Source organism: Colletotrichum godetiae (assembly GCF_030913485.1).
Source record: "Colletotrichum godetiae strain CBS 193.32 chromosome Unknown BDP55scaffold_57, whole genome shotgun sequence".
Classification (NCBI taxonomy): domain Eukaryota; kingdom Fungi; phylum Ascomycota; class Sordariomycetes; order Glomerellales; family Glomerellaceae; genus Colletotrichum; species Colletotrichum godetiae.
Window position 1 is genome coordinate 1 of NW_026851305.1, and position 26486 is coordinate 26486.

The following is a 26486-nucleotide window of genomic DNA, read 5'->3' on the forward strand; positions in this document are numbered from 1 at the left end:
TGCTCGTATAAACAACACTACTCATTCATCCACGTCATGAAATCTCCCATCCCTTGTTTCAGTGAGACGATCATGAGATACAGATACAGTTTTCCGGTCAGAAGACATGGCATTCTATTTGAGAGAGGTGTCACAACTACGAGCATCACAAATAATATGCTAGATGCTGCTTTCTAGATGCGTTCTATTACGGCCTTGGGTGGCAACGCACATACAGTAGACGGAGTCTCATGACACACTCTCGGCAGAATAGAGCAAGGTTTGCAGTGACGGTATGACGATGGCAGTCTTAAGCTTATGATCCATCCGAGGCTATGAGGACTTGAAGCTATCGTCACATCATGTCAACCGGCCGAGAGCCCACAGAAGGGACTCTTAAGTATTGGATTTGACTTGATCATATTGATGTGAACATCGTACCTGAGGTATGAACAAACCATTGTCAATGGTGTTAATGCTCTCCAGTCTGTCCCTCGTCTCGCTCAGCCACTGTCGTCCCTCCCCGTCCCGGAGGCCTTTTCTCTAGCACACTGAATCAAAACACAACTTTTTTTGCTCCTTCCCTTTTGTTCTGAGTAAGTCGCTCCTTCCTCTTGCCAATTCGAAGGTTTCCTATTACTGAATTTTCAAAGCTTTATCCTCTCGTCGATTTCTTTCCTCTCTCCCTCCTTCTTACCTTCACCACCGCTACCACGTCCACACCCACCACCGTAGCAGCAACAACGACATCACAACATCACAACATTATCACTTTACTTCAATTCACGCACCATCAGCCGCTATTGCCACCGCCGTCATAACAGACCCTCCCCCATTCTCAGTAGGCGCAGCGGTGAATATACAGCCTCAGATGAAGGCCAGTGTTCCCTACGAGGTCTTTCTACATGTTATTGAGCAGCTCATCGAGATGTCAAAGGACCGCTACGACATCAAGGTGTGGTCTCTCGGCTATGAGCACAGCTTGGCCACCAAGCTTGTGCTCCACGAGCTCAATAGCACAAGGGTCAGGTCAGAGACCATCGCCCACCAGCGCCACCAGAAGTTGCGCCTTGCCCTGCAGATCAACCAGCAGTCCAGACGCATGGTAGAAAAGACCTACGCCCGCCTTCCTATGATGGTCGCCAACCCCGACGGGCTCACTCGCGGCCTCAGCCCGGTCAAGGCATTCGTCCCTCTCACAGACGAATATATCCCTTTCTTCACATCTCTTCAAGAAGGCCGAGAGTTCGAGCAGTTCATCTACAATCAAGCAGTACTTTTGCCCTCTTCGTCCGGCTACGCCCTCCTCACTCGCATCGAGAAGATCTTTCTTCCGTTTTTGCGCTACCTCACCACTAAAAATGCGGAGTCCCTTGCAACTCTCGTTAGACTACCAAACCTTAAGTCAATCGTCTTCAACGTCGGCAGATTCAGTGGCGAGCTTCGCGACAGCATGAGGCCAGGTCTCCATAAGGTTGACTCGGAGGACTTTCCTGACCTTGCAAAATTCTGCACCCACAGGTCCTCGGCACTCAGAACTCTCTGGGTCGACCATCTGCACAACAGAGGCGTCAAGCTCCTTGGGTTCATCGACAGCAATCAGAATCCGATCATTGAGTTGCACCCGAGTCGCGAGAGGATCTTGATTAGCTACCTTCTACCTTACGCCAACGAAGCGCTCAAAGAGATGATAGAGAGCATGACACAGCCCACGACGCATATCATGAACCTCGCGATTCTCTGATTTCAACATGGACGAGATAATGAATGATACAAAGGGAGGGATACAGACTCGTGTTATGGAAGGAGAGGAAGGTCTCTGGCTTTTTGGTTATGAAGGACAGATCTGGCACCTGGCTTGTGATGGATAGCTCTCGCCTCAAGAACTAGTCTATCACAGATGGACAGGTACTACGGATGAAGAAAGAGTTTCCAGCACACCGGCTCATTGGGAGTCACACTTAGGAGTTATCAAAGTCTTTGTCCCATGCATAGTTCACCAAAGGTGATCCGATCTTCTTTTTGCGTATGTCTATCATGTGTGCATGTTGTTCTCTTCATCTCAAGGTCTTTCATGGAGCCTTGCTTTGCCTGAGATGAAGGTGACTGGAAATTGATTCGTATAGTGGTCGGCCACTCCGCCATAGGTCTGATTCTGCGCCTCAAGTCAAGGGTGGACATGGAGGCGGACAAACAAACAGAGCCCAACATGACGACCAAGCGGCTACTCACATAAGCCCGATTTTCCTCACTTGACAAAGCTTTCTTTTTCCTACTTCGCCTCATTCCTTCTTTTCCTTTTCCACCCTATTCCAGCACTGAGCTTGGAGTGTTGGGTACTTAGTATTCGACAAGACATCGCGAGATCCTCAGTTTTCGCGGTCGTAAGGTACGTTGACGACTCATCAAACCCCTCTGCTATTTTCATCTACTAAAATCGCTCATCTAGGTACAATGGCATCGGAGGCTACCTCCTCATCTTCTCCGGCAGGCGTGTCAAACGCCGCCGGAGAGTGCGGTCAAGTTCGCCTCGCTAACCGAACGCTCCTCGCAACTGCCTCCTTCGCCAATATGCCGCGTCCCACCACTCGACGAGGTAAAGCCGGTCCCGCAGACCTGCCTCGCGAGGTCTTTCTCAACATCATTGATGCTTACCTCGAGAACGCTCTTGCCGACAACCGTTCAGTCCTCTGGTTCATCGACTACCACCATGACGCCCCGACCAAGCTCGTCCTCCGCATCAGAGGCTGTAAAGTCGGCACTGAGCAGGTTGAGATGAGCGAGCTCGAGCGTTTCCAGAGCATTTATCTTCCCCTTCAAATCGACAAGAAGACGCGCTCCATGGTCCACCGCCACTTCCGCCGCATGCCCGTCAAAAAGCATCACTCGTACAACTCGCCCCTCTCCGTCGTCGACGCCTGGGTCCGCCCTGAAGTTGACCTCTTCACGCCCGACTTCAACGATACGGAAGACGTCCACCCCCCGCGCGATATGAACTGCTCGGCGGCCATCCGGCTTCCCACCCCCCTAGGCTACGACCTCCTGAGCAGCGTCCAGCATATCTTCCTCCCGACCCTTCGCTTCTTTCAGAAGAACAACAAGGTCGCCGTCGCCGCGATCTCTACGCTTCCGAATCTCAAGACAGTCTCCATCATCGCTGGCTACTCAGTGCCCATGTACGATGATCCCGAGCTTCTGGCGATCCACCCGGGCTGGATGAAGATCGAGGGTCACCGTTACCCAGATATGAAGATTTGGGAGGAGAGACACGGTCGTGCCTTTCGCAAGTTGTGGCATCCGTTCGAGCGGCGTGATATTGAGTTGTTTGCGTTCAGAGATAACATCAAGCCGGCTGTTATGAAGATGAAGGTTACCAAGGAGGGTATCCGCGTTAACCATCTTTTCCCCGACTGCTCTTGTTGCCCTCCCGACATTGAGTACAACGACAAGGAGAGTTGAATGTTGAACATAGCCAGCTGTACTTGAACAACGTGCCGGGCTACTGGGGATAAGGTCGTGGAACTGTAAGGCAGTTGCTCCTTGGGCAAAACCTGGATCATCACCTCATGTCAGAGCCAAATGCACCAACTAGGGCGTTGCCGAGATAGTTTACCTAATGGCCATCGAGCGGCGGTTTGAGTCCACAACCGACACTACGTCGAATCTCCGCCTCGCTCTCGCTGATGATATGGGTTACCCTGAGCCGCTCAGCATCCAGAGATTCCGACAAATATCTCTTCCTTTGCAAATTAACAAGGAATTTCGAGACTCACTAGCCTAGTCTTCATACCTGTCCCCTCGAAGTCTTTTTATTATACGCTTATACGCGAACTAGCCCTGACATCATCGTCCTCCCTGATGTTGACCTGTTTCGGTCACGCAGAATTGGAAAGGGTGACAAGGAACTCCTCCATTCATTATTCCCGACTTTCGCGGTCCATACTTTCATGCAACACGTTTGGCAATTCCATATCTTGGAATTGAATAGGACGAATCTCGGAATCATAGAGAGTCTGCCGCAACTTGAAGAAGTCATGTTTAATGGGAGAAATCCCTTTGACAAGATTGAGATGAGTGATACCCAATGCGTACTCGACGCAATCCCCATGAAACCCAACGACTTCCCCGAATGGAGCAACGATCACCTCCCCCAAAATACTAGCTTTGGATCATTTTGGTATCCGTTCAGTCATCGAAGCATACGCGTATATGGAACAGTATTAGACAGTCGGCTCTCTTTTGGAATAATGTTGCTCAGTTTATTCTTTCTTCCCTTTTTTTCTGCCCAGAATAGATAATGCCAAAAGAAGAGTCTGAAAATTGGCGCCTAATCCTGTAGGCATACGATCTTTTGACTTTCGAAAGCTTGCTTGAATGCTTGAGAGAGAAAGGTCTATATCCATATTTCGCCGAAATCAATGCCAGAGAACCATCATTACGTGACAAAATTTTCTTTTGGAGATGGCAAAGAAAAGTTATTAGACTCCAGCATTGGTAGGACACTCAAGGTTCTTCACCTGGTATCTCCGGAACCATCAGTTCTACGAACATTATTGCTGCTCTTCTCCCCTGAGAACGCTGAGAAATTCTACCAAGAACAGATCACCGTCACGAACTTCTCATACCAAATCATCAATACTGTGAAATCTTACGCCTCCTTGGTTGTGTCTCGCCCAGAATCACGATGCAGCAAGTAACTACAAAGACAGCGGAGGAAGCCCATTACCTCCCCCGCCTACCAAACGAGATCATATTGATGATATTCGACAACCTAATCGCAGACGCTGCGGCCGACTGCCAGCCCATCACGTGGGATATTCATCAAGGAATGGAATGGTCTACCAGACGCCGATCTCATACCGCAGTAACCTACCATCCAGAACACCAAGAGCCCAGGGAGCTACTTTCCTCAATGAAGCGCTTCAACAGTATCCGACTCCCATTACATACCTGCTCATGGAACAGGGCCCTGACTATGAACATCTTTCATCCGTTTTACTATCGCAGCAACCTCTTTCGAGTATTCAGAGCCCCACCATTAGGGGATGAAAACTACATGCAATGTAATAAGCAGACCGGTGTCTGGACAAACCCAATACTCGACGTCTTCTGTCTTAGTAACATCCCCGTCGACAGCCGCGAAACGCACATGTGGCCGTTTTCGCGACCAAGCAGGCATCAGACCTCCTTGCCCCGCCAGCTCAGCGTCACGACCAACGGAATCCTCCGAGTTGTCCAAAACGTCAGATTCGACTGGGCCAAGTCGGGTATAAAGTTCCCAGAGGACCTGTCAGGCGCGCTCGAGTGGTGTCTCTCTCTTCCAAACGTCAAACGCATCGACTTGGACAAGCACCCGATGCATCCTACCGCCGGCGTGCCCGGGTACTTGAGGACGGGACGCTTTCAGCTCGCGTCTGGCAAGTTTGGACCCGAGAATCTTCACCTTGCCGGGCTACCGAATCGGATCACCTTTTCTCTGCAACGCCGTACGACGGACAAGGCCCCGTGGAAGGCGCTCCGGGAAAGGAGGGTCCCAGTTGTAATTCGCGACCGGGCCTTTAGTGAGGAGCAAAGTCACGAGACTGATCCGCTGGAGATATTCCTTGATGAGAGTGATGAGATTTGCTTCCGGCTCTTTTTTCGGTAGTCCTCCATCGTTGTTAGGTTAATACTAGGATGGGGGGTGGGGGCTCTTCACTGCTATTGCATTGGCAGACTTGGGCTCCAAGGGAAGGGGGAACCGAGAAAAGACGTTTAGATTGAAACATGAAGCTTGGCTTTGGCAAAGACTTTAGAGCACAAGTGTCGACATCCGCAGAAGGGATCTCGGAGCACACATGTAGTGAACTCATAAGTCATTTCTAGAATCTGGGAGACCCGTTCGTATTCGTTGACGATGTTTTCGAGGATGAGTATTCGTAACAAGTAACGGGGGGTATCTTGGGTTTGATCAAGACAAAGCGACGTTCGTTATTTAGGAGGAGGTCTCGGGGTACAGTGACTTTCAGCATTTTGAGGAAGTATCTCATGCTAAGGGAGTCGATGGCATTAACCGCCGGTGCCTTGGGGATCGTTTTCGAACGGCTGCGTAAGGTTAGATGGTATTGCTTTGAGTTGCCCTGCGTTTCCCTTTGCCAGTCAAGCATATTCAGGAACTAGTACTTCGATACCTCTACGTCCTTCCCATCACGTGTGACAAGTAACTATTCAGAGGCCTCGGTGGCCCTCAACGTACTTCAGAAACTGACAGATCCCATGGCACTTGCCATACTTGAACTACTTGAGTTTAACTCCGATTATGGGACGGAGGAAGGGAAGTACCACAAGCTAGGTGAGGGGATGATGGCATGAACACCATAGGTGATGCGCGAATATCTCGGAAATGATGATCTTGAACAGGGGGGGAGTGAGACTCAGAGTTCCGTGCAACAAACATGTCTCGTCAGCGAAGAAGACATCGGAAGGCCATGTCCAAACGCCCCCCCCCCCCCCCCCCCCCCCAAAAAAAAATAACCCACCTTGTCCCTTCCACGACCCCAATCTGGACGACAAGAGAATACGACCAGATAGCGCTTACACCCCGCTCAAGCACATCCTCTTCAAGAACTCCAATGTCCATGTTCGTAGACGATGATTGACGTAGCGTCAGGACGTGGACGTAGCGAGGGGTATCAACCGGCCAACCCTCACTCCCCGTCGCGAAACCATCGTGAGTATCCGTCGCTCATCAGGACACGCCCATCCCGCTCTTCAATTCGAATCCAGCTTTAGTGTTGAAACCTACCTCCCATCCAACTTCCAAGATGTCCTATCATTGTTCCGGTCGTCCCGTCTTCCTCTGCGGGACTGAGCCGGCAGGATCGGTAAGCGCCGTCCTCATCCTCGAGGCTGGGTATCTCCGGAGCTTCGTCGCTGGCATAGTGGAAAGGTCCCATCAATGCGAATTCGTAGCAATTGTTTCGTGGTCGCTGTTGTCGCCTTCATTGCTTGTTACTTTCGTCGTCGTTGCCCATGCTTGTGTCCCGTGTCGACCCCCTTTTCCATCTATCTCTCGTAATCCCATCGCGACTCGGTCGTGAATCCCCATCCAGCCTTCCCATCAAACTGAAAAAATCCATCCTTGAATCTTTCTCAATCGTTCTCATGCCAAATCAATCGCAAATTCGAATCTCCTTTGCTCGTTCAATCGCCGTCTTGTTGTAATCCCTTAAGATTCCTCTTTCTAAGTGTCGCTCATCCATCACCATAGAGAATCTCAGGTCGCACCAAAAAAAAACAAGAATAGCGAAATACAAAGATGGACAAGATTGTAGGGAATCATTAAGATTATAGAGAAATCTATCAGTGGCAAAAACCCCCTCCCGCTGGCCGTCTAACAGCAAACCCCCGCCTCCGAAACGTCACGGAGCTTGATAGAAACGGGCAATGACGTACGGCCGATCACCGCCGATCACCATTCGCCTCCTCTCACCTGAATAGTAACCCCAAAGCCCCAAATCATCTGATTTTCCGCCAATTCATTTCATCTTGAAGAATTGCAAAAGAGCATCCAATCGACAGCGAATACGCAAAATGAATGGATAAATAAGTCGAATCGGCAAGCAAAACCGGGCCGATTCGGATAACTGCATAGCGAAGTTCGCACAACTCTACCTTCGCATAGAGAAACCCGCGCAAACAATGGTCGAAAAACCACAGCTGTTTTCCCCGCTTCTTGCAAACGGTCGATCTGCAGATCTCCTCCTCTTGTTCGCCGTCAGAACCGTCAGAACAGAGACCATCACAAAGGGTCCAGGAGAATCCCTACCTATCACGCTCGTCTTTCGTCTTTCTCTACCCATTTCGCAAAGCTTCTGAAACACCCATCATCCACAAGGTTCTGTCACCCCCAGCCGATTATGGGCCCCCATCTCGACATGCCGAGGCCCTTTCCTCTCAGAAGGATTCGCCGATCCCCGCCACTCAACGTGCCTCGTCGCCCGCCTGGCAGGTCAGTTCCCCTAGAGAGACTCTGAGAGCTTGCAGAGAGGTAGGGTGGCGAGCTGGCGAAATGGGGGAAGCAAGGAGAAAAAGGCCCATCAGCCCTAAACTCAATGCCACTCGGCATACTGCGACAGCTGCCCCTAAGAGGAATTTCCCCATGGCGATCGCGTCTCCATTGGTACTTCTGCCATACGATTACCGTCGTATTCCAGGTGATAGAGGTCGCAGATCTGAATATCTCTCTGCGCGACAGACCTCTCCAGCAGCCTCTTGTGGTGATAATTGCCCGTTTCTCTACAAAGAGATTGCATTCTCCCATGCAGATCGCGGAAACAAGCCAGGGGAAGCTTCTTCCTCGCGTGGCGATAGCTCGCCGCCTGGCCACTCGTGGCCTGCTGTCCATTGACCAGTGAAAACGCTTGCTTCCGCTGCCTCGAGGGCTTCTCGTCCGCTTCTCGCCTATCCCACGGGGAGCAAAGTCGCTTGTGGGTGGCACTGTGGGCGCTGATAAGTCCCCAAGGTCCCGAAAGGGAGCACTTCATTCCACAAGAAGCCAGTTGACAAGCGAGGATCACCGTCTCGGCTGCCGTTCTACAAGGGGAATACCCTCATGCAGCAAGTAACAGGCCAGCAGGTAGTGATGAGGATGTGTATCGCAAGATCCTGCAGCCCTAGCCCCTTCTCGCCTACGGTCCTCACTCTCCTTCCTCACCCTCGCCCCCCCACGTTCCGGGCCAAAGGCCAGAAAGGGTGTGGAAGGGGAACACCGCCACGAACTCGCGATCTTCCCTCTCAGAAGAGCTCTCGGGTGTGGCAAAAGCCTCAAGTTACCGCTTCAGGAAACTGACAGGCCTCGTGTGTTGTCGCCATTGGCTCACCGTCGACGTTCCAGCGGCAAGACAAGCGTCACTCCGCTACCGAGCAGAGAAACCTAGTCCCTCACTGTGGCTGGAGAGGAGGCGGAGGACGCGGTAAGGGGAAACGAGGAAACAAGGAGGAGATTCTCACCTCGAAGTCGCGTTGTCTTGAGAGAAGGAAGGGATCGCGAGGAGCAGACTGAGAAAGACAAGGCAGTGTTGATATAAGAGCGTAGGAGGAGGGCACCAGAAACTCACCTTCATCCATCAAGAAAGCCGCGTCGAGCATGGCCCATGGGGCGTCGTCGACTCTTATCCTCTTCAACTTGGCGAGAGTCCCTTGTGGCTGGGTTCAAGGCGTCCCTCTTCTGATGGAACCCCTCCGCCATGCCTCCCGAGTCCCGAGCCCTCGTGGCACCCCTATCCTCGGCGATCCCAAGAGTCTGGAATCGTGTAGGGGTCCTGTCACCCAATGAGCGAGCCCGTTGTTGGCCAGATAGAAAGTGACTTCTTCCTAACGAGACCCCAAAGACACTCACCCCTGGGGCGCCCACTCCATCCGACGGCTGCACAAGCCGCACCCACGCACCAACGCCATTTGTTTCCCCGTCCGTCACCCTCCAACTGTGGCGAGTGCATCAGGCGAGAGCCAGTCAGGAGCCGTAAGCCTTCCACACCTGGTGCACACACCCCAGAGAAGCAGCTGCTCAGCCACTTCAGCCACGCAGCTCTCCGCACATATCGGTTGAACACTCCAAGTGTGGCTCGCCTCTAAAGCCACATGAAGTAAGTGATCGACATCTTCCCTACACTTGTGGCGGACGAGTTCGAAGCCGAACATGAGGCCTTAGACCCTCCGCTAAACCTAATTGTTTTACGCGAAGGGGCTGAACCCTTGGCCAGCTGAGATGCAATTGTCTTGGGGAATCTGACTGGGTACTTCCCCTGAAGAATGATGCGATTTTGAGATATAGTTTGCAGTGATCTTCATGCCACAGAGGATCTTGGGCGCTGGATTGTCGACCTGTGGCACCAATTGTGGCTAGTAGCCACGCAATCATGGCGCATCTTTGTCTCGTCACAGACGCACAGAGGTCATCTGGAATGCAACTGCCCTCCTTTTCTCTGCATGAAGTATCTTCGTTTCCAATAGACGCCGTAAAAGCAGTGTGACGAGGCTGTCTGTCCGGAGTCTCTTCATGGTCTGTTGGGCCCAGATTCTTCTGCGTGGCTCTGGCGGTGCTCCCTTGGTTGTCGATGATCAGCGTGTAAATGCTCCGTCTCGGGAAGCCAGTTGAGCCACTCCCTTTGGACAAAAGGTCCCAGTCTCTCTCGTATCTTGAGCCATTCGAAAGCATCCAACGGACGACTTGGGAACTGATCTGTGGCGAGTGCTCTCCACCGTTTCTGGGCTGTGGCTGGCCCTCCACCTAGCCAATGTACCGGTACTTTGGATGCAGGACCTGTGGTTTCACCCGCTCGCGTAGACCTTCATCGTGTACTCGTGCCGCTGCATAATGCAGACCCTTAGAAACCCATCAAATGTCAGGCGCAGGGCCTTGCATCCGCGTCATTGGGACAAGGGATGAGACGCGTGGCCGAAGTGCTTACCGCTGCTTTTCTCTCTCTGGGTGACTTGATGTGTGATACAGCACCAGCTCTTTGGACATTATCTGAGGAATTTGAGACATTTTCAGGCTCTGCTGAAAGTTGGGCAATATTCGATGTATCCCTACGCTTGTTTCATCAGTAATGGGACATGGAGTTGTATGCGACCGGGGCCGAAGGTGTTACTGCTACCATTAGCCGCAGAAGATCGACCTCGTAAGGCGAAGGCCTCGCTTTCCGCATGCCAAGGTCGCTTTCTGACCCCGAATTCCCCGCACGCGAGCCCCTCTTGGGGCGTATCTGCCAGGGAAGTTCGAGGCTATTGGCGGAATCCTTCTCGGGTTCCTTCGCGATGTTGTGAGATTCAATGAGTTTGGCGTCTTCCAGTGATGATCCCACATCAAAAGACGGCTTGTCAGTCACAAACCCTCGCCTCGGCATTCTGTAATATCAGGCGGAACGGGCCCTTGGCTGCGAAGACATCAGACCAAAAGACCGAATGGGAGACCAAACAAGTCACGGTCTACTAGCGTAACTAACTCAATCCAATTCGTTCGTCTCTGTGCGTACGTACTTTAGAGTCACAACGTCGTTTGAGAGCTTATTATTTGACACCGTCTGGTAAACGAGTTTTCGTGCGGCCATCTGCTTGCGGCCGTCCAAGAGACCGGTCTTCAATCTTGCGGTTCTAGATCAGGGCGGCCTCCGTGATAGCCCCCTTCGGTCTAGACTGTTCAGTTGATGCCCTGGAGTCAAATACGGCATCGCTTTTGGCGAGAAGATAACGCGATACGTAGACGATCAAACCGAAAGTGCATGGCAAGGCTGTCCGCTCAGGTGACTGCCTATATGCACGCTGGTGTCATAGTTTCAAGATCTTCGAGGTCAACAAACCTTTGCAGCTCGATTTGCATCGAGCGACAACCTACTGCCCACCCCTCAGACAAACACAAGTACTTCGATGTAGCTGAGCAACGCAGCATCCAAAACGTCCACAATGGACCCTTGTAGTCGTAGGTAGTCGCTCACTCGCTTCGGTCAATCTTAAAGGTGTTTGGTCCTGCGGTGCGTCGCTTGCGCCACACGTGGCTTCTCGACCTCACGGCACGGATATGCGTAGGTCGTCTTACTAGCTTTTCGTTCCAAATTTGACTCATGTTTAGGTCATCAGAGGAAACATCCTCGAGCGAATAAGACAAGAGTCCATGGCGCTTCCAGGCCCTCGGAACACGCAAGCACTCGCCACATCATTAGTGGCTCGTGCATCTTAACAGGCAACGAGAGGTGGCGATCGCTGTGGCTTGACGTAGAGCAGCGAGGGGGTTGTCGGGCGGCCTCGCAAGGTATCTTGTACTGCGCCGATCGCACGGCATGGCCGGAATCCGGCCGGTCTATAGGTGTCTCGCCGGGGACGTCGGGAGAATGGTCTGCTGACGGATCGGACGAAGCAAACAATTGCCCCGCTATTCGTCAGTCGGTGGCCGCGGAGCTGTCGGCGTATGTAGCGAAAGACCCCCGACAGCGCATGAGCATCTGATGTGTCGCCTGTCCATATTGAAAACACTCGATGGGTTTTCAAGTGTATTGACTAACTCATTGACCGAGGCATGTTTGCTGAGCGATGATCTTCCCCAATTCGAGGATTCCGATCGGGGGATGGCAGTATCATGCATCAGTGATATTCAAGCAGCTGAAAGGACGGCCACCAACAGCTTTGGGTTGCCATCCTCGACGGGAACTCGTCACCTCAGCCTTTGCTATACGCCCGCCCGATCTTTCTCCTGTTTGCAGAGTAGTAAAAAATTAAGCTCTGTTTGGCCCTGTTGCTTGAAAGTCGTCTCTATTGCTCCGGTTGGCTGAGAACGGCAAATAACATGACTGTAGGGGCCAAAGCTCATAGGCTTTAGTTGATGCCGTATTCACGAGCCCCAGTGTCCGATTCTCTCGTGATTTCGCCGAGGATCAACGCGATCTGATTGTGACCACCAACTGAGAGGCTTTTCGCGTTCGTGGGTACGAATACGCCCGGATCCCGCCGGCGCGGCGCGGCGTCAGGGCGTTGGAGTGTTTGGTCCCAGGCAGACCGTAGTGGGACGGAAACGTTGTGTGGCTGGAGAAAGACGGCCGCCTTCCATCGACGATGTCGTGGGCTCGAAAGCCGTCTCCAAGGATTATCCCAGGCGCGGCAGACCGAAACTTTGGATCCGTCCTTATTGCAAGAGGGAAGTCTCCGCATATCTTGTTCGATTATGATGGAGCAACCGGACCCGCGATGACAGTGGTCTAGACCGTTGACGGCGCTAGTCAAAGTACACTTCGCCAGCGGTTTCAACGCCTCCCCGGGGGCTCCCACCGTCGAAATGAGCGCTTCCCACGCGAGATTAGCCACAGCACGGCCGTCTTCCAATCATCGTGCATAACGACCTAAACGGCGGCTTCTGTGTCCCAGTCAGTAATAACCGCCTTGCATGACCTATACGGAACCGATATGAGCACTAGAGTCAGCCATTGTTTCTGTGGTTCGGTCTCTCGGGCCTGGCAATTTCAATTCAAAATGTGCTTGATGCGGGCGCTGCGAAAATAATGCAAACTCATGTAAATGCCGTAAATTCTCTGTTCCCGGATAGACCGAAGGAATCAGCGGGTATGTTGTTATGGTACAAGCCGCAATGCATTGCAGTGCAGGGAGCTCGTCTCTATCAATGGTGCCCTCCAATGCTTGCGTCATTTCATCGGCCAAGCTACACGGCTCCTGAGCACTCAGGAAGCAAAGATACACAATGTGTTGCCTTGAACAAATGAAAGACATGGGTTGGATACCAAATAGTATGGTAAAAGATATTGATGCGTGAAATGAAGGAAGAGAATGGAACAGGTCGCATCAGAGGCCATTGGCAAGGTCGAAAGGGCCACGGAAGTTCGGATTGCCTGTGAAAACGTATTCGCCATGTGTCTGCCCGTCGGGCTTCCAACGAGCCTCTCGAGATGTGCCGAACGGCCCTTGTGGAAGGGCGGGATATCTTGTGTTTTTTTGCTGCCCAGGATTGCCCATAGTGACCCAGATCTAAATGCCCAAATCATAAAAGTCGCCCACGATTTGTGTGGCGAGAAGCGTTGAAAAGAAGAAGCGGCCCATCCAGGGACTTGGTATCTCAAAATCAACAACGCCTTCGGAGCGATATTCCAACCGTGCGTGTGCGAGCGCGTGTATGCCTATGCCACCCATATCCTAGTGGCCTCCCTGGTGATGGGCTAGAAGAAAAGTGAAGCCCATCCCCAGTCCGAGTCCCATCCAATTGTTGCTGAAGTAGAGATGGATCCAATTATGTGATATTAAAAGTTAAGGCGCAATTCGAAGCCGCCTTGTGCAGATGACTGGTCCATGGCGTCGCCATCGCTTGGGTCAACGGCCATGTCCCATTCGCGTTTGAGCTGGACAGGGTTCTCGGGCAAGATCTCCTTGATCTCAAGCACCATGTCTTGGCCTTCTCTGAGTTCTTGGATGACATCGTCGTCTATCGCGACCTCGAGACCACGATCGAGGACGTGGACTGTCCGCAGAATCTTTGACGGGTCTAGGTTCCACTTGGCAGCCACACGGTAGTTAAAGTCCTTGAGGTTTCTCTGGGCCAAGTAGACAGCCCGGTAATACTCCCGTTTCTCGGGCTCGTGTGGGTTGGGTTGAATGACGTAGAAGCAGGCTGCGGGCTTTAGCACGCGCTCTGGGGGTGGACGGTAAGCTGGGTCCACGCCTAGTGCCTCGATCCAGCCGCTCAGATTGCCCGCATCATCGGTTTTGGTGACCTTTGTAGGCTGGTCCGACCCTTGCCGGGAAGCAGGTTCACCAGAGCCTTCGCCCTCGAAACCGGTCCATTGACGGTTGGGAACAACTGAAGCCTGAGACGCCAGCGATAGGGAGCTTGGCGAAGGTGATACTAATGATGAACCGGCAACGGAGCTGCGGCCACTGCGCGCTTGCCATGCTGGCCCCTCGCGAGATTCTACTTTGGCAAGTTCGCCTTGCTCTCCGGGAAGCGAAACGGGGTGGAGGTCTGGATCATCGAGGTCTTCGCCGCGCAGGTACAAAACGCTCACAGGTCGGGTACTAGTGAACATATCCTGCAGTGTTTGAAGCTTGAAGTGTAAGTCTTCTTCGAGAGGAGGGCGGACTCCCGCCCCGGCTGAACTGGTGGAAGACATGGACCAAGTTCGCTTATGTTTCTGAACCTTGCCAGGTCGCTGATCTGCACCCTTGACTTGTGCTGCAGCATTGGACCTCTTGCGCTTCCCAAAGTCCTTCATACCGCTTTCCGCTTGGGTTATCTGTTGCTTGAGCTTGTCGATTGTCTTCTTGACATGTGCAACGTCGTTGGAAAGCTTCCGTTCGGCACCGTGGTCACGGAATAGCTTGACCTTGCAGAAACAGATCTCCGGGTTGGCGTCGGCTGCTGGCTGCGCAGTGTCTATCGGGAACGTGCTGGTCTTGGTGCAGAGTCTTACAGGAATACCCTTGACACCCTTGGAGTGACTAAAGTCGGTGGACAAAAAGTTGAAGCGTACAGCAATGTTGCACTCGGGGGCGCCGTTGATGCCGGGTGTCCAAACCACTGAAAACCCGTCAAAGGAGGATGATTCTAGTTCAACGCGGGTTCTCTTGTCGTCGCCTTCGGTCGGCTGGCCTGCCTCGACGTACTCTACGGCCTGCAGCTTTCCGCCTCGTTGGTGGGCTTCGTTTGTGCCTCTTCCTTCTTTCCACAAAGCCCAGCAGACGCCGGGTTTCTGTCTTTGCTGCTCGTCTTCGAAAGAGATTCGGACAAACGTTCGAAACTTGGTACCCGGGGCCACGGGCATTGTAGCATTGGTATCGACGACAGACAGAGAGTAAGCTTGGCCCTTGTTGAGATACGTAACGGGAATCTCATCAGCGTGCTTGATCATAGCGGTAGGGGCATTGAGAGTAGCGTGGAACCGGAACTTCTCGGCAGATGGTGGCATAACCGCAGCCATGGGCATGCCTCCGAATTGACGTCCCTGAAAACCGACCATAGGCGAGTTGTGGAATGCGCTGTCGATAGAAGCCATTCGCTCTTCAGATGGATCAGAGTTCATTGGCGATCCATCTTGCTCCATGGTCTCGTACCCAGTGTCTTGATGAACAAATGAGGAGGGAGCGAAGGATTGCTGGTGCGCCGGAGGCTGAATGAATGGATTGAATGGTTGCTGAAACTGCTGAGGGTGGTGCATTCCTTGCATTCCTTGGAAGCCAGCGAGGTCCATCATGGGCTGTCCAGCGTGCATTGCCCCTTCAGATGTGGGCATCGACAGAGGTGTCCCGAGACCCATGCCGAGCCCCAGGGTGGGTGTGTGCAAGTCACCAGCTTGGGGATGATAGATGGTGTTGGTGCCTCCCGGTGTGGGAGTGTAGTAACCGGGCGGCGCATTGGCGAAGTTGGTGAAGGAGAAAGAGTTGGGGTCAAGCAGCGATGGGGTGAACCTCCATGGTTCATTCGTGGCTCTGGGTGTTGGGTCTTGATCCCTGAAAGCCTCATGGCTGAGGCTGTGGCTTCTATAGCGAGTATAATGTTAGCCACAGAGTCGGATAAGTCAAACATCTTTTTGAAGGTGATTCTGCGGATAAGTCCTTTTGATTCATAGGTGGGTAAGAGTACCCCGCGTTTCTGCCTGGACTCATCCCGGCGGACGCGGCCGGGTGCCGCAGAAGCAACGGCAAAACTCTAGGGAAAGTTCACGACGATATCGTTACTGACCTTTCTTGTACTCCCGGGATGGACGGAATCATGCCCGCATTATCGACGGCGGCGCTCGCGGCGCCAACTGGGGCCGTGGTCGTTACAGCTACCTCGGGGAACTGCTTTCGAAAAGTGGCCAGCAATTCATCGCCGGGTTTTTGGGCGCTTGTTCTGTGAACAGGCACACGAGTCAGCACATGGCCGGGCAGGCGTAAAAAGGTTTCGAGATGGCGCAACGACGCGCGCATCTTGAGCGGGGAGCCAGGCTGCGCAGCTATTTTTGTCGGCGCATAACGACAAGACATGGCAGAGCTTACCTTTGGCGAAACATTTGGAAAGCAGATCTGCGCGCTGCCTAGTGACAGCGATACCGAGTTGGTGTTCAGTAGTTGCGGGTGGTCTCCCAAATCCAGTCTCTTTCTGGCGAACGATCGAAAGGTCCGAATCCTCGCCCTCGTGTTGCTGCTTTGCGACGCCTGTCTCTTTTTTTCTTCTTCTGCTGCCGTAATTCAGCTGAAGGAGCCTGAACTTCCTTAACGAGCGTAGGTCAGGTGGGGGAAAGCCGAGCTTTGGCGTCTCATAGAGCGGTCGGAAGTAAAACGAGCGAATGGGTCGGTGATAGCGTCGCACGCGGTCGCGGAGCCAGAGGAGGAAGAAAAAGCCCGATGCGAAATTGGTTCCTCAAATGGCGATGTGCAATGTCAAATGGCCGCTAGCAAAAGTCGAGAAGTTGCAGGTCGAAAGGAAAAGGCCGCTCCGGTATGACGTCCGTGGGGAGAGAGCGGTATATTAGAGGATGCGGTGGGTACCTGGCATGTACGTGTGTGAAGCAAGGTGGACAGACAAGGATGCGCAGCGGAGCAACGATGGCCTAGATGCGCAGTGGGCGTTTCTGTCGTTATTGGATCTGCTTCACCGAGGAGATGAATCTGGCGGATGTAGCGGCTTGGTTAAGAGGCGCAAACAAGGAGACTAAGACGTTGGCAGACAGAGACCATGCGCGCACAAGAGGTGACAACAGTCGGTAGTCCGTTGGTTTGCCAAAGGGTCTCGAAATCCAGGTGTTGTGGTTTCGAGTATGGCCGGCAGTGGTGCGTTGCTTGGTACACAACCTGTTGCTCAAGGTGAGTAAATGGACGTTGACCGACACAGCGCGTGGGTGGGCGATGTGTGCGTATTCTGTTCCAGGGCCGGGGAGAAAGGTAGAAACGATGCGCAAGAGCGAGAAGAGACGCGGCTACGATGGGAGGTCGGAACAGAACTTCAAGCAAGACATGTAAGTAGAGAATCCAAGGGAAGGGGGACGGATGGGATGAGCGGTATCTAATGTATGTATGTGTGAATGCGCGCTTGTAAGGCAGAGTAGAGAGAGGTCAGGTAAGGATGGGGTGTGCGCGCGGGTTGAACGACGGTGCAGTGAGCCCTTTGGGCTGGGTCCTGGGTTGATGGGTATGAGGATGGATGGGACCTGGGTCTGGGACCTCCTTGGAGAGAGACAGAGAGAACTGGGGCCCATGGGGCCTTGGGTTGATGCTGGTAATAGCAAGGGTGTGTGGGATATGGAAATGGGTGTTGGAGGAGATGGGTAAATGGGCATGGGTGAGGATGGTCGGGGGGATGGGTACCTTACGATGTGCTTGGGCGAGACTGCAAAGACAAGTAGCTGATGGTACGTACTCTTTTTTTCCCTCTTTTTTTCTTTCCTCTGAGGTTATGGTTGTGGATGTGGGATGGATTGTGGAAGTGAGGTGAGCTACTTGAGGTCAGGCAGCAGCAGCAGTGGTAGTGGTAGTCGCAGCTGGGTCGAGAGGATACAACGGAGGTGAGATGAGTTGCAAAGATTGTCAAGGTAGAAAGATGAAGAAGTTGGAGATGGAATAGTAACAGAAGTGAGGAGAAGTCAGGTAGGAGGAGAAGGATGGAGAAGAAGGCCGGTATATGGGAGAAGTCTGGCGGAAGATATGAAGAAATCGCAGTGGGGTGTGTTTGTGATGTATCCAACGGAGGATTTCCGGTAGTAAGGTAGGGTACCTTTACCTCTCCTGCCTTGCCCTTGAGGCGGGTGAAGTGGGAGCTGAGCAGAGCAATGATGTACGGCAGAGCAAAAGCTGTGTAAAGTACGGATACGTTAAGTAGGGTGATGTCAACCAAGGTACTCGATAGTTTAAAAGAGAAAAGTTGAGTTGGGTCGAGGTGGAATCAAGTAGATATCGGGTATGAGGAACAAACAGTCGCTTCCTTTGGGATACCAAGCACCGTGAGGATAATGTAGGTAAAGGTAGGGTAAATAGGTAGAGAGACGAGTCGGACGGGGGAGGGAGAACTAGGAGGAAGAAGACGATATTGTCGGGTGCCATTGGATGTGTGATGTGTGAGGTCGGCCTGCTGCTGCTGCTTCTTTTGCTGGAGCTGCCGCTTCCGCTGCCACTGCGCAGCTGGGCTGGACTTGGTCCCTCGTTGGCTTTTCTGGTCGGGTGGGGTGGACATGCGAGGTTCCGACTACTTGTTGTCTTGCGTGAGACATATGGTCAGCCGAGGTAGCGGTACGTGTCTTTGGATGTGGGACTCGACTTGCAGTACATGCGTGCCGCTGTTTCCCCCCCTCCTTTGCTGAGCTTGCCCCGGCTACTGCTGCTGTTCTTAGGTTGCTGCTCTCCTCGCTCCTGCTCCTGCTTGCTCCAGGTGAGGTGAGGTGAGGTGTTCTGTACCGCTACCTTCCTTACCTTACTGCGACTGTCGTGTGTGGACAGTGGCAGTGGGCAGGGGCAGGGCATGTCCATCGGCGGCTTCCTCCACTCGATCCCCCCTCCCTTGCCAGGCCGACTGTCCATCTCAAGAAAAATAATTGTTAGTGCGCGACAATAACCATTGTATCGCACCCCCCGCTCGCTGGCCCCCCCGGCATGGGATGTGTCGACAAGGCTCATTTATGCACACGCCCCTCGTGCCCTCCAAAAAACGGACGGCAACGGTTGTACCAATGTCTCTCGCTCTCTTGAGCACCAATCCAAGGATACGTACCCATCATCACTCAGATGTGAGAGGATGAGAAAACTGCCCTCGCTGATGTAGATGTACGAAGTATCCGTAGGTACTGCAAGCCGATGAGGAGACTCGGCAGAGGAGAAGCCCAGAGAGGCGAGAAGAGAAGAGGTGAGGTGAGGTGACGGACCGACCGAGTCTCTCTCTTGCCGTGACGCGCAGCTCTGTGGCTCCATCAGACCGAGGTCAAGCTCATCCTTTCAGTCCAGATGTATCCGTACCTTGCTCTGTTGTCTGTTGTCTCTGGCCGCCCCAGCTTCGAATAGAGTCACCACCTTCACGTTATGCAAAGGAGGCGCGCGCATTCATCACCGCCAGTCAAGCCCAACTCCGACGAGTGTGGCACCTCAATCGTGGCTCGAGCTCTGGCACTCTCCGATGTCTTTCTTATTAGGCCAAGGTGCTATTACGCAAGCTAAGGTGCAGAGTAGTGTATCCGTACCCATATGGAATACAGTACTCCGTAGTCCGTACGGAGTACTACAGACAGCATCGTTCTTTTGCCGACCAAGTCTGTTCTGTTATTGTCCTTCCCCTGCACAGTCAGCCGACACTCTCTCTAACTTCAGTAGACTCGGAGAGGAGAGATTCGGAGAGTGGGGGATGGACAGGGGGACGAAGCCGCGCTACTCCGTCGCAGCGGCGACCTTTCCCAACTGACGTAGTTCGTCTAGCTGACCACTCTCTGACAGAGCCGATTAGAATGGCAGATTGATTGGGATCGTGGCTCGGAGGAGACGTGAGAGGCAAAAAGACGTCGTCAGTCAATTAAGAAAAGCGCTGCACAAAATGCAAAGGACCACAAAGTATGGATCCCCGTCCACGGAGGCCTTGCTAGATTTCGCGACCTAAGTTGCGGATGCTAAGGTAGTCGGTCCCTCGTCTTCGGTTCTGCGGCGGCGCGGCCTGCCCTGATGCAGTCAGATGGTGTCTCGTGGTCGGGGGGAGCTAAGGTAGGTATTCTCAGGCTTGAAGCCTTCAACAGGCGGGAACGGGGAAACGCGCGAGTCTCGTCAGATGGCAGGCTCTTTCTGGCCCTCTTCTGTCTGGATTGGGTCTGGCTTCAGACCGGTGTGCTTTCCCCTTGTGCGTGTGCTGTGCGGCGTGCCTCTTTCCACCCCCTTAGGTACCTGTGTTTATGTAGGTGCTCCGCACGATGTTTGGTCCCTTGGGGCCCTTGGGGTCAGATTTCGGCGCCGTCGCCGTTGCCGTGTGTCCCATCTTGGTGCTTGGCTAGCCCTGGTAGTCGATATTGGCGAGCCGTCATCCGTGTGCGGGTTCGATGCGACAGGACAGCGTTCGTTCTCGAGCTGACCATAGGTCGGGTGCAGAATGGAAAATGGAGATGCTCGGTGATGGATGGGGACGGGGTCGGAGACGGAGGCACGCACAACTTCGGCCAAGCAAAGGCAGGCAGGTGCCTTCCGTTTCCTTAACGAAGAAGTAAACATCATCCGGAACGATATTCGTACATTATTCAAACATGCCTGAGGTTTAGGTGCTCCGTAACCACCGCGGTTTTCCCCATTCGCACTTCGTACCTGCTCCCGTGTGCTGTCCAATCCTCGCTCCTTCCCATAACATTGGGGTTACTACTGAGTATTGATGTACTGTGTAAGGCAGTTGCTGCACACCCAAGCAAGAGCTTACCACCTTCAATACTACATTGACATGGGGAGCTGAGGTAAGTAGGGTACGGAGTGAGGTATTCGGGCTTGCCTCTCTTCTGCTTTTTCTGTTTACTTTTTGACCAACATGGTAAAAGAGCCATGCCATGTCCGCCAATCTAGGGTACGTGGGTTTCTAACGCTTTCTACCTTACCGGAAGGAAGGTCTGAGGATAAGGTAGCGCACCAGTCAATGGCTCCCGCTTGCTCTTGCCAGTCTCTCCCAGTCTCTCAGGTCATACGGATAATGGTGATTTTTTAAAGAAATAAAAAAACATGGGAAAGCGCAAAGCGCCCTTGCTCAAAACAGAAACACCACACATGGCAGGTGTGCGATGGAGGGCGCCTTACCGAAACTTTAATCATCAACTGGACACTTTAAACGGCGCTTTTCTCACACCTTATCGTCAAGCTTGGAAGGTAGTAGTCAGCATTCCCTTGCCTGCCTCACTAAGGTAAACAACGTCTCTCTGAGAGCCTGAGCTCCTTACTGAGCTGAGCATGCATCGTACCTCAATCTTGGCGGCGGCTTGCCCTTTCCCCCAATTCCTTGCGCTCAGCTCGGCTCGATCACTCCTGCCTCACGTCCCATGTACTGGGAACCTTGCCTTGCGGATGGGAAGGAACTGAGAATGGGTGCTTTCCATGTCGCACAGGGCACCTTCTCCTGGTGGTACTTCGTAAGGTACTCAGCTTCACGGGAGTCCTCAATCACATCATCTTCCCGCACAAGGTGCCTCCCTTCGCCCATTACATCGCTGATGCCCTCGTCCTCGTCGTCTTCATCCGCCATCTCCATCTTCAAGCACACTGAACCCAACCTGCGGATACCTCACCTGCCAGCCCAGTCCGACCTCATCTTCTTCATCTGTCCACACTGCCATAAGCCAATCTCAATTCCGCATCCATGCGCCTTTTTGTTTTCCCCATCCTCGCTTTGGCATTTCCGTGTGCCATGCTCCCTTTGGCTTCATCATTCCCATTTAACCCCCCCCCCCCCCCCCGCTCCTTGCCCATCCTCCGCTTCTTCTGCCGTCTGCGGCCTGCCATCGGCGCCATCCATGCATTCGCTCTTCTTCTTTCTCATCCACAGGCCTCATCCTTCTCCTGTTAGTCTGCCAATGCGCCTACCGTCGCAGTACCATGTGGGTATAGTGGGTATCGTCTGATTAAGGCGCCGTCTCTTGGATCGGTCCTTTCTTGCGCCATCGCGCCTCTGACAGCTGGATGCCCCATGCCCGCGGCGCCGCCCCGAGAAAACGTTCAGCACTGACAATAGGCGCCGGAGCATTGTACAACTTCGTCCCTCAAGATACTCACTGGTGCGCCCTTTGTGTATTCTTTGCACAACCCATTCCTCGCACTTCTAGACTCTTGATCAAACTTCTGCATTACGCTTCGGACAGAGTGACAGACCTCGCCTAGATTGGCGCAGCCGCCCAACTGCCTCGGGCTTTAACCAGTCATTCCGCCGAGGGATACTCGCAATTCCCCGTCTTTGCTTTTTCGATCAATTCCATCCAGTTACTCAAGACAATCTGCCAGCCCCTCGTCACTCCCTCCGATGCTTCAGACGCACTCCATAGAGCGAACTAATACCGCACTCTCCGAACGGATACATTCCATCAACTTGGTGTGGCGGCTCTGGCCACCCGCATCTAGAAAATCACAGAAGGTTAGTGGACAGAACGAGGTGCCGCTTCATTCGTCTTGGAGTAATAAGCGACTCGGTGGCTCTCAAAGCCTGCGATACCTTTCAAGTCTCGTCGTCGAGCCGTTGACCCCCGTCAAACCTAATCCGCGCAACGCCACCTCATACTGCGCGCTCAGGTACTACGTACGGCGCTTGACAAGCGTCGCCTACCTATTTTTGTCAGTATGCAAAAGTTGCCTTTTCGTCATAAGCAGTCAACGGCCTATTACCTAGCAGAAACATCTACCGCCAAAGAATGAGGTCGGCTTGTACCAATACTTACACCACCACACTACGCCTGTTGGACATTGAAGATGGTGAAGGCTTGCCACAAGACCCCTGGACCCTTAAGCCGTGTGGCTGTGCAATCTCCGTTTTGCCCCTCGCCGAAGTGCCCTGAACAAACTGGAGAGCTGCCGAATCCCAATCGAGCTGAGCCAGGACGGCCAGTGTCCGAAGATAGAGACTTCTGGGTCATTTGACAGATCGCAGGATACACCAAAACGGTCATGCCCGACGAGTGCTGCCGTTGGAAGGGCATTACGCTTGCCGTGCGCTTGTAGACCAGGATCTTCGGGGATGTTCGTCTGAATGCGATCCCGAAGGACGGGCTGTATCCGCTTGTTGTCGGCCAACAACGACGACCTTAGAATTCATTCAGTCGATCATCGCTTCGACGGCTAGGTAGGCCGACACAAGTCACCGGCGACACCCCACGCCCAAGGCTCGATGAAGCCGGGAATTGATTCAGAAGCGGCAATGGTCTCGGATCGCATATTGCAACAACTGGCCTTTGGGGTGTCTCCTTTTCGCCTGGCGGCGATTCAATGTCTAGAGATTTCACTAGTGAATGCAGATCGCTACCCTGCAAGCCGCTCCGCCCAAAGCCAAGTAGCGTTCTTGATGTCAACCACGATTCAGCGATGCGATCAGCACTGCACTCATCAGCAGGACGTACACGATATCCGGACAGCGCTTTGCTACTTTGCATGATTCACCCCTTAGCCTCCTTCCTACTGGCGGCCCCCAGCGGATGGGCGTGTGTTGGTTCTATCTCGGCCCTGGTTTACTGACGGGGTCGACTCCGATGTTCACATTGTTCATCGGGTCAATCGCGGATGCTTTTGCATACGGTGCAATTTCACAGCGAGGCTGTAGTGGCTGCCACCATGCAGGTATGCTCAGCGTTCCAATTCCACCTCTTGCAGGCCCGTTGATTCGACATCCTAGGTTGCTCGCTAAACGGTGGCTTCGGGTCTGACTATCCTATTCCAGATGACTGGCCTTGCCGGCCGTTACGCACCATCTAGTGAACTCTAAGTGGCGCTATCACAACGTCGCCAACGTTCTGTTAGCCTTGGGCGCCGTTGTCGCTACTGGAGATGACGACTATTACCCGCGCGGGACACGGCACGTGGTATAGCTCCCGTCCCGTTCACACGCGACAATTGGTTGCTATCGTTTTCAAAGGCACATTTGTGTTGACGCCATGTCGATGGTCACTATATCCAATGTCGTTCAGTACGCTTTTACTGAAGACTTGCAGCGGCACAGCACTGGTGACTATGGTTGGGTCATCGTTGCAACCACTTCAATGGGGCAGAGTCGTTGATGGTACCACATTGAGGGATCTGCCGCCAATCCGCTACCTCTTCTCTTCCGAAGACAACGCGGAAATGTACGTACAGCAATCGTGCAGGAGATTTCAACTTAGCCGCGTAACAGGAGCTTACATTGGACAATGGCTCCCAACGGTCCTCTGTTGACGTGGAGCTCTATTCTGAACGGCAGAGAATATTCAGAAGGCGTGTTGACGTCATTTCCCTGGCCAGCGAGTTCGCAGATGCACTCCCAAAGGCTTACTCGAGTCAGTTCAATCCCCATCTTGATATGCAACCAAGGCTTCGGAAACGAGAATCGACGAGGGTTCTTCCGGGCCGCCGTCAAATCCACGGCACAGTACTTCATGTGTTTCGTGTTTAGCCTATTCAGCATCGAAATGGCCCGAAACACTGCCAGACTCAAACAGCCCGGCCATTGCATAGTCCGGCATGGTATTTTGAGACGGCGCTGCATTCTTTACAACCATTTCGGGTTGCCAAATCGTCCGAAATTCTTCAAGTCATGTCGAATCAAAGCACAAGGGACGTCTTTTGACAATGGGTATACGGCTCCTTGCATTTAGAGGTCTTCGGGAGATTACGAGGCGACCTCCAGGGGCCCATGGAGCGACTACCAAAGTTGGGCGCCAACTGATCATTTCCGACTCTGACCAGTAGCTGTCAAAGGAGGAGACTGACACTGCGATCCTTGTTTCACCTAAGCTTACTCACCTTACCACAAAATTCGTTCACTGCCTAGCGTACAGGCCTCGAGGCTAGAACACAAGCACCACAAGCCTCAAGGTCGTCTCTTCCATGCATTTGCGATTGATCCCCAAAGATGGAGAACGAGATGAATTCCGGGCGGAGTCTGATGATGAGCGAGAGAAATTCCGTGCCAGGGGTTCCGAATTGAAAGTCGTCGAAGATTCATCTAAGTCAGACTCCATGGGCGGACTAAAAGAAGATCTACCGTCGATGCGAGCTTAAGCGATGGCTCGACTACGGATACAACGATCTCTGCAGAGCTTGCCGACCACAACAACTTCCAGCACGTCCCAATAGTTCGGTGGAGGTACTGGATCCGCCTCAAGTCGTGACAGCTACAGGCCACAGCTGCCCTTGCAGATGGGATCGCCGAGCTGACAATTCGTTCTAGACGGACGTCAACGAAGCTAGCTCGAAGGAACATCTTCTTTGCACCACGCTAAGAACAGTCCAAAGGAAGCTACTCGGGTTCCCCTCGGGCTCACCATACCTTATGCAGCGCACTACATCAGCGCAGAGTGCTCAAGCCGAAAGCTTTACGACAGGCCTCAACTTGGGGAAGAAGGTTGATGGGGGGGCCAGACCGTCTCATGTCAGGCACAACCCCATGTCTAGACTCTGGACCCGAGTGTCTCGCGCAGCGGCTTTGAGCCTGCGAGTCTGTGACTGTTCCCAAATTACCAGGGCGAGGCGGGACCTCGAGCAAAAGCTCTGACGTCACGGCGACCCAGACTCACCTCCTTACCCACAGGCTAATGTCGAGAGTTCGAAACTCATCAATCACGGGGCTACGAGCCTGCGACAACAAGCGCGATACTTGTGTCTCTGAACTCCTGGTGTTCGATTTACATCCGTACGAAGTACAGGAGCCTCAGGAAGAAGGGTCTTTGAAAAGGATTTGCCGATTGGGTCAGGACTCATTGGCGCCAATGACTAACACGAAATCGAAATAGAAGCAGAGGATGTCGGGAGCCAGCCATCGCGGCTCGCCTGCCCGTTTCTGATGCCGATCTTCGGTCCAGCACGCTGGAGAATCTGCCCACGGGCGAGGGAGTTCATCCCAGCACAACTTTCCGGGGGACATCGACGAGCCAATCGCTGCTTGCTTTTGTCATCAACTTCAACGGTCGTCGTTCCTAAGCACAGTAATCGTTCGTCCCAAAGGGAATGGAATTGCCAGTCTACTCAGCAGAGTTCCCGCGACTTGGAGATTGGACCGGGTGGTTAGGGGACTTTCCCCTACAACGAGGCGGCCAAACAGCACGGCGTTCAGTTTTAGTCTGATGGCGAAGCATCGATCTCATCGCTTCCGACTTTCCCTCGACCAGAATGCTCTGATCATACGGCTACATACGATACAGAGTACGAGGGCATTCCAACGTCGACCACAGTCTACTTCCAAATATCGAAATGTGCGGTTTTGCAGGGATAAGCCCAATGCAGTCGTTGCAGTTCGATAATTTCGCATCATTGTCGAGATAACATTGCCAACATCAAACCACAAGGATCCGGCCGTAGGGCTTCTAATTGAGACCCAG

General features: G+C 53.1%; 6 protein-coding genes across 6 annotated transcripts; 3 read left to right on the forward strand and 3 right to left on the reverse strand.

The window, feature by feature from the left end:
- Positions 1–850: 850 nt before the first annotated feature.
- On the forward strand, positions 851–3438 carry BDP55DRAFT_755187 (uncharacterized protein; the record flags this gene model as incomplete). The annotated part of the gene is made up of 2 exons (XM_060580740.1): positions 851–1399; positions 3121–3438. 2 exons carry the CDS (start codon positions 851–853, stop codon positions 3436–3438), a joined length of 867 nt encoding a protein of 288 aa, XP_060424447.1.
- A 1225-nt stretch (positions 3439–4663) lies between these two features.
- BDP55DRAFT_636671 (uncharacterized protein) lies at positions 4664–5626 on the forward strand (the record flags this gene model as incomplete). The annotated part of the gene is made up of 1 exon (XM_060572919.1): positions 4664–5626. One exon carries the CDS (start codon positions 4664–4666, stop codon positions 5624–5626), a length of 963 nt encoding a protein of 320 aa, XP_060424448.1.
- Positions 5627–7359: 1733 nt separating this feature from the next.
- On the forward strand, positions 7360–8470 carry BDP55DRAFT_333374 (uncharacterized protein). The gene is made up of 2 exons (XM_060566862.1): positions 7360–7734; positions 7787–8470. The coding sequence occupies exons 1-2, from the start codon at positions 7660–7662 to the stop codon at positions 8366–8368; spliced, it is 657 nt and encodes a 218-aa protein (XP_060424449.1). The 5' UTR covers positions 7360–7659; the 3' UTR covers positions 8369–8470.
- Positions 8471–9625: 1155 nt separating this feature from the next.
- On the reverse strand, positions 9626–10868 carry BDP55DRAFT_636672 (uncharacterized protein; the record flags this gene model as incomplete). The annotated part of the gene is made up of 3 exons (XM_060572920.1): positions 9626–10249; positions 10431–10556; positions 10620–10868. 3 exons carry the CDS (start codon positions 10866–10868, stop codon positions 9626–9628), a joined length of 999 nt encoding a protein of 332 aa, XP_060424450.1.
- A 2630-nt stretch (positions 10869–13498) lies between these two features.
- BDP55DRAFT_333438 (CP2 transcription factor) lies at positions 13499–16961 on the reverse strand. Its single transcript, XM_060566863.1, has 3 exons — positions 16495–16961; positions 16196–16348; positions 13499–15990 (listed from the first exon to the last, which is right to left on the reverse strand). The coding sequence occupies exons 1-3, from the start codon at positions 16506–16508 to the stop codon at positions 13761–13763; spliced, it is 2397 nt and encodes a 798-aa protein (XP_060424451.1). The 5' UTR covers positions 16509–16961; the 3' UTR covers positions 13499–13760.
- Positions 16962–17818: 857 nt separating this feature from the next.
- Positions 17819–18575, reverse strand: BDP55DRAFT_591645 (uncharacterized protein). Its single transcript, XM_060570930.1, has one exon. It carries the CDS (start codon positions 18532–18534, stop codon positions 18211–18213), a length of 324 nt encoding a protein of 107 aa, XP_060424452.1. The 5' UTR covers positions 18535–18575; the 3' UTR covers positions 17819–18210.
- Positions 18576–26486: the final 7911 nt, after the last annotated feature.

Bases quoted from the DNA above. Each gene is read 5' to 3' on its own strand.
- BDP55DRAFT_333374 (XM_060566862.1), top strand. From the start codon at position 7,660: ATGGTCGAAAAACCACAGCTGTTTTCCCCGCTTCTTGCAAACGGTCGA. The intron at 7,735-7,786 runs GTCAGAACCGTC...GAGAATCCCTAC, and splicing joins ATCTCCTCCTCTTGTTCGCC to CTATCACGCTCGTCTTTCGT.
- BDP55DRAFT_591645 (XM_060570930.1), bottom strand. From the start codon at position 18,534: ATGGCACCCGACAATATCGTCTTCTTCCTCCTAGTTCTCCCTCCCCCG.
- BDP55DRAFT_333438 (XM_060566863.1), bottom strand. The intron at 15,991-16,195 runs GTCAGTAACGAT...TCGCTATAGAAG, and splicing joins ATCCCGGGAGTACAAGAAAG to CCACAGCCTCAGCCATGAGG.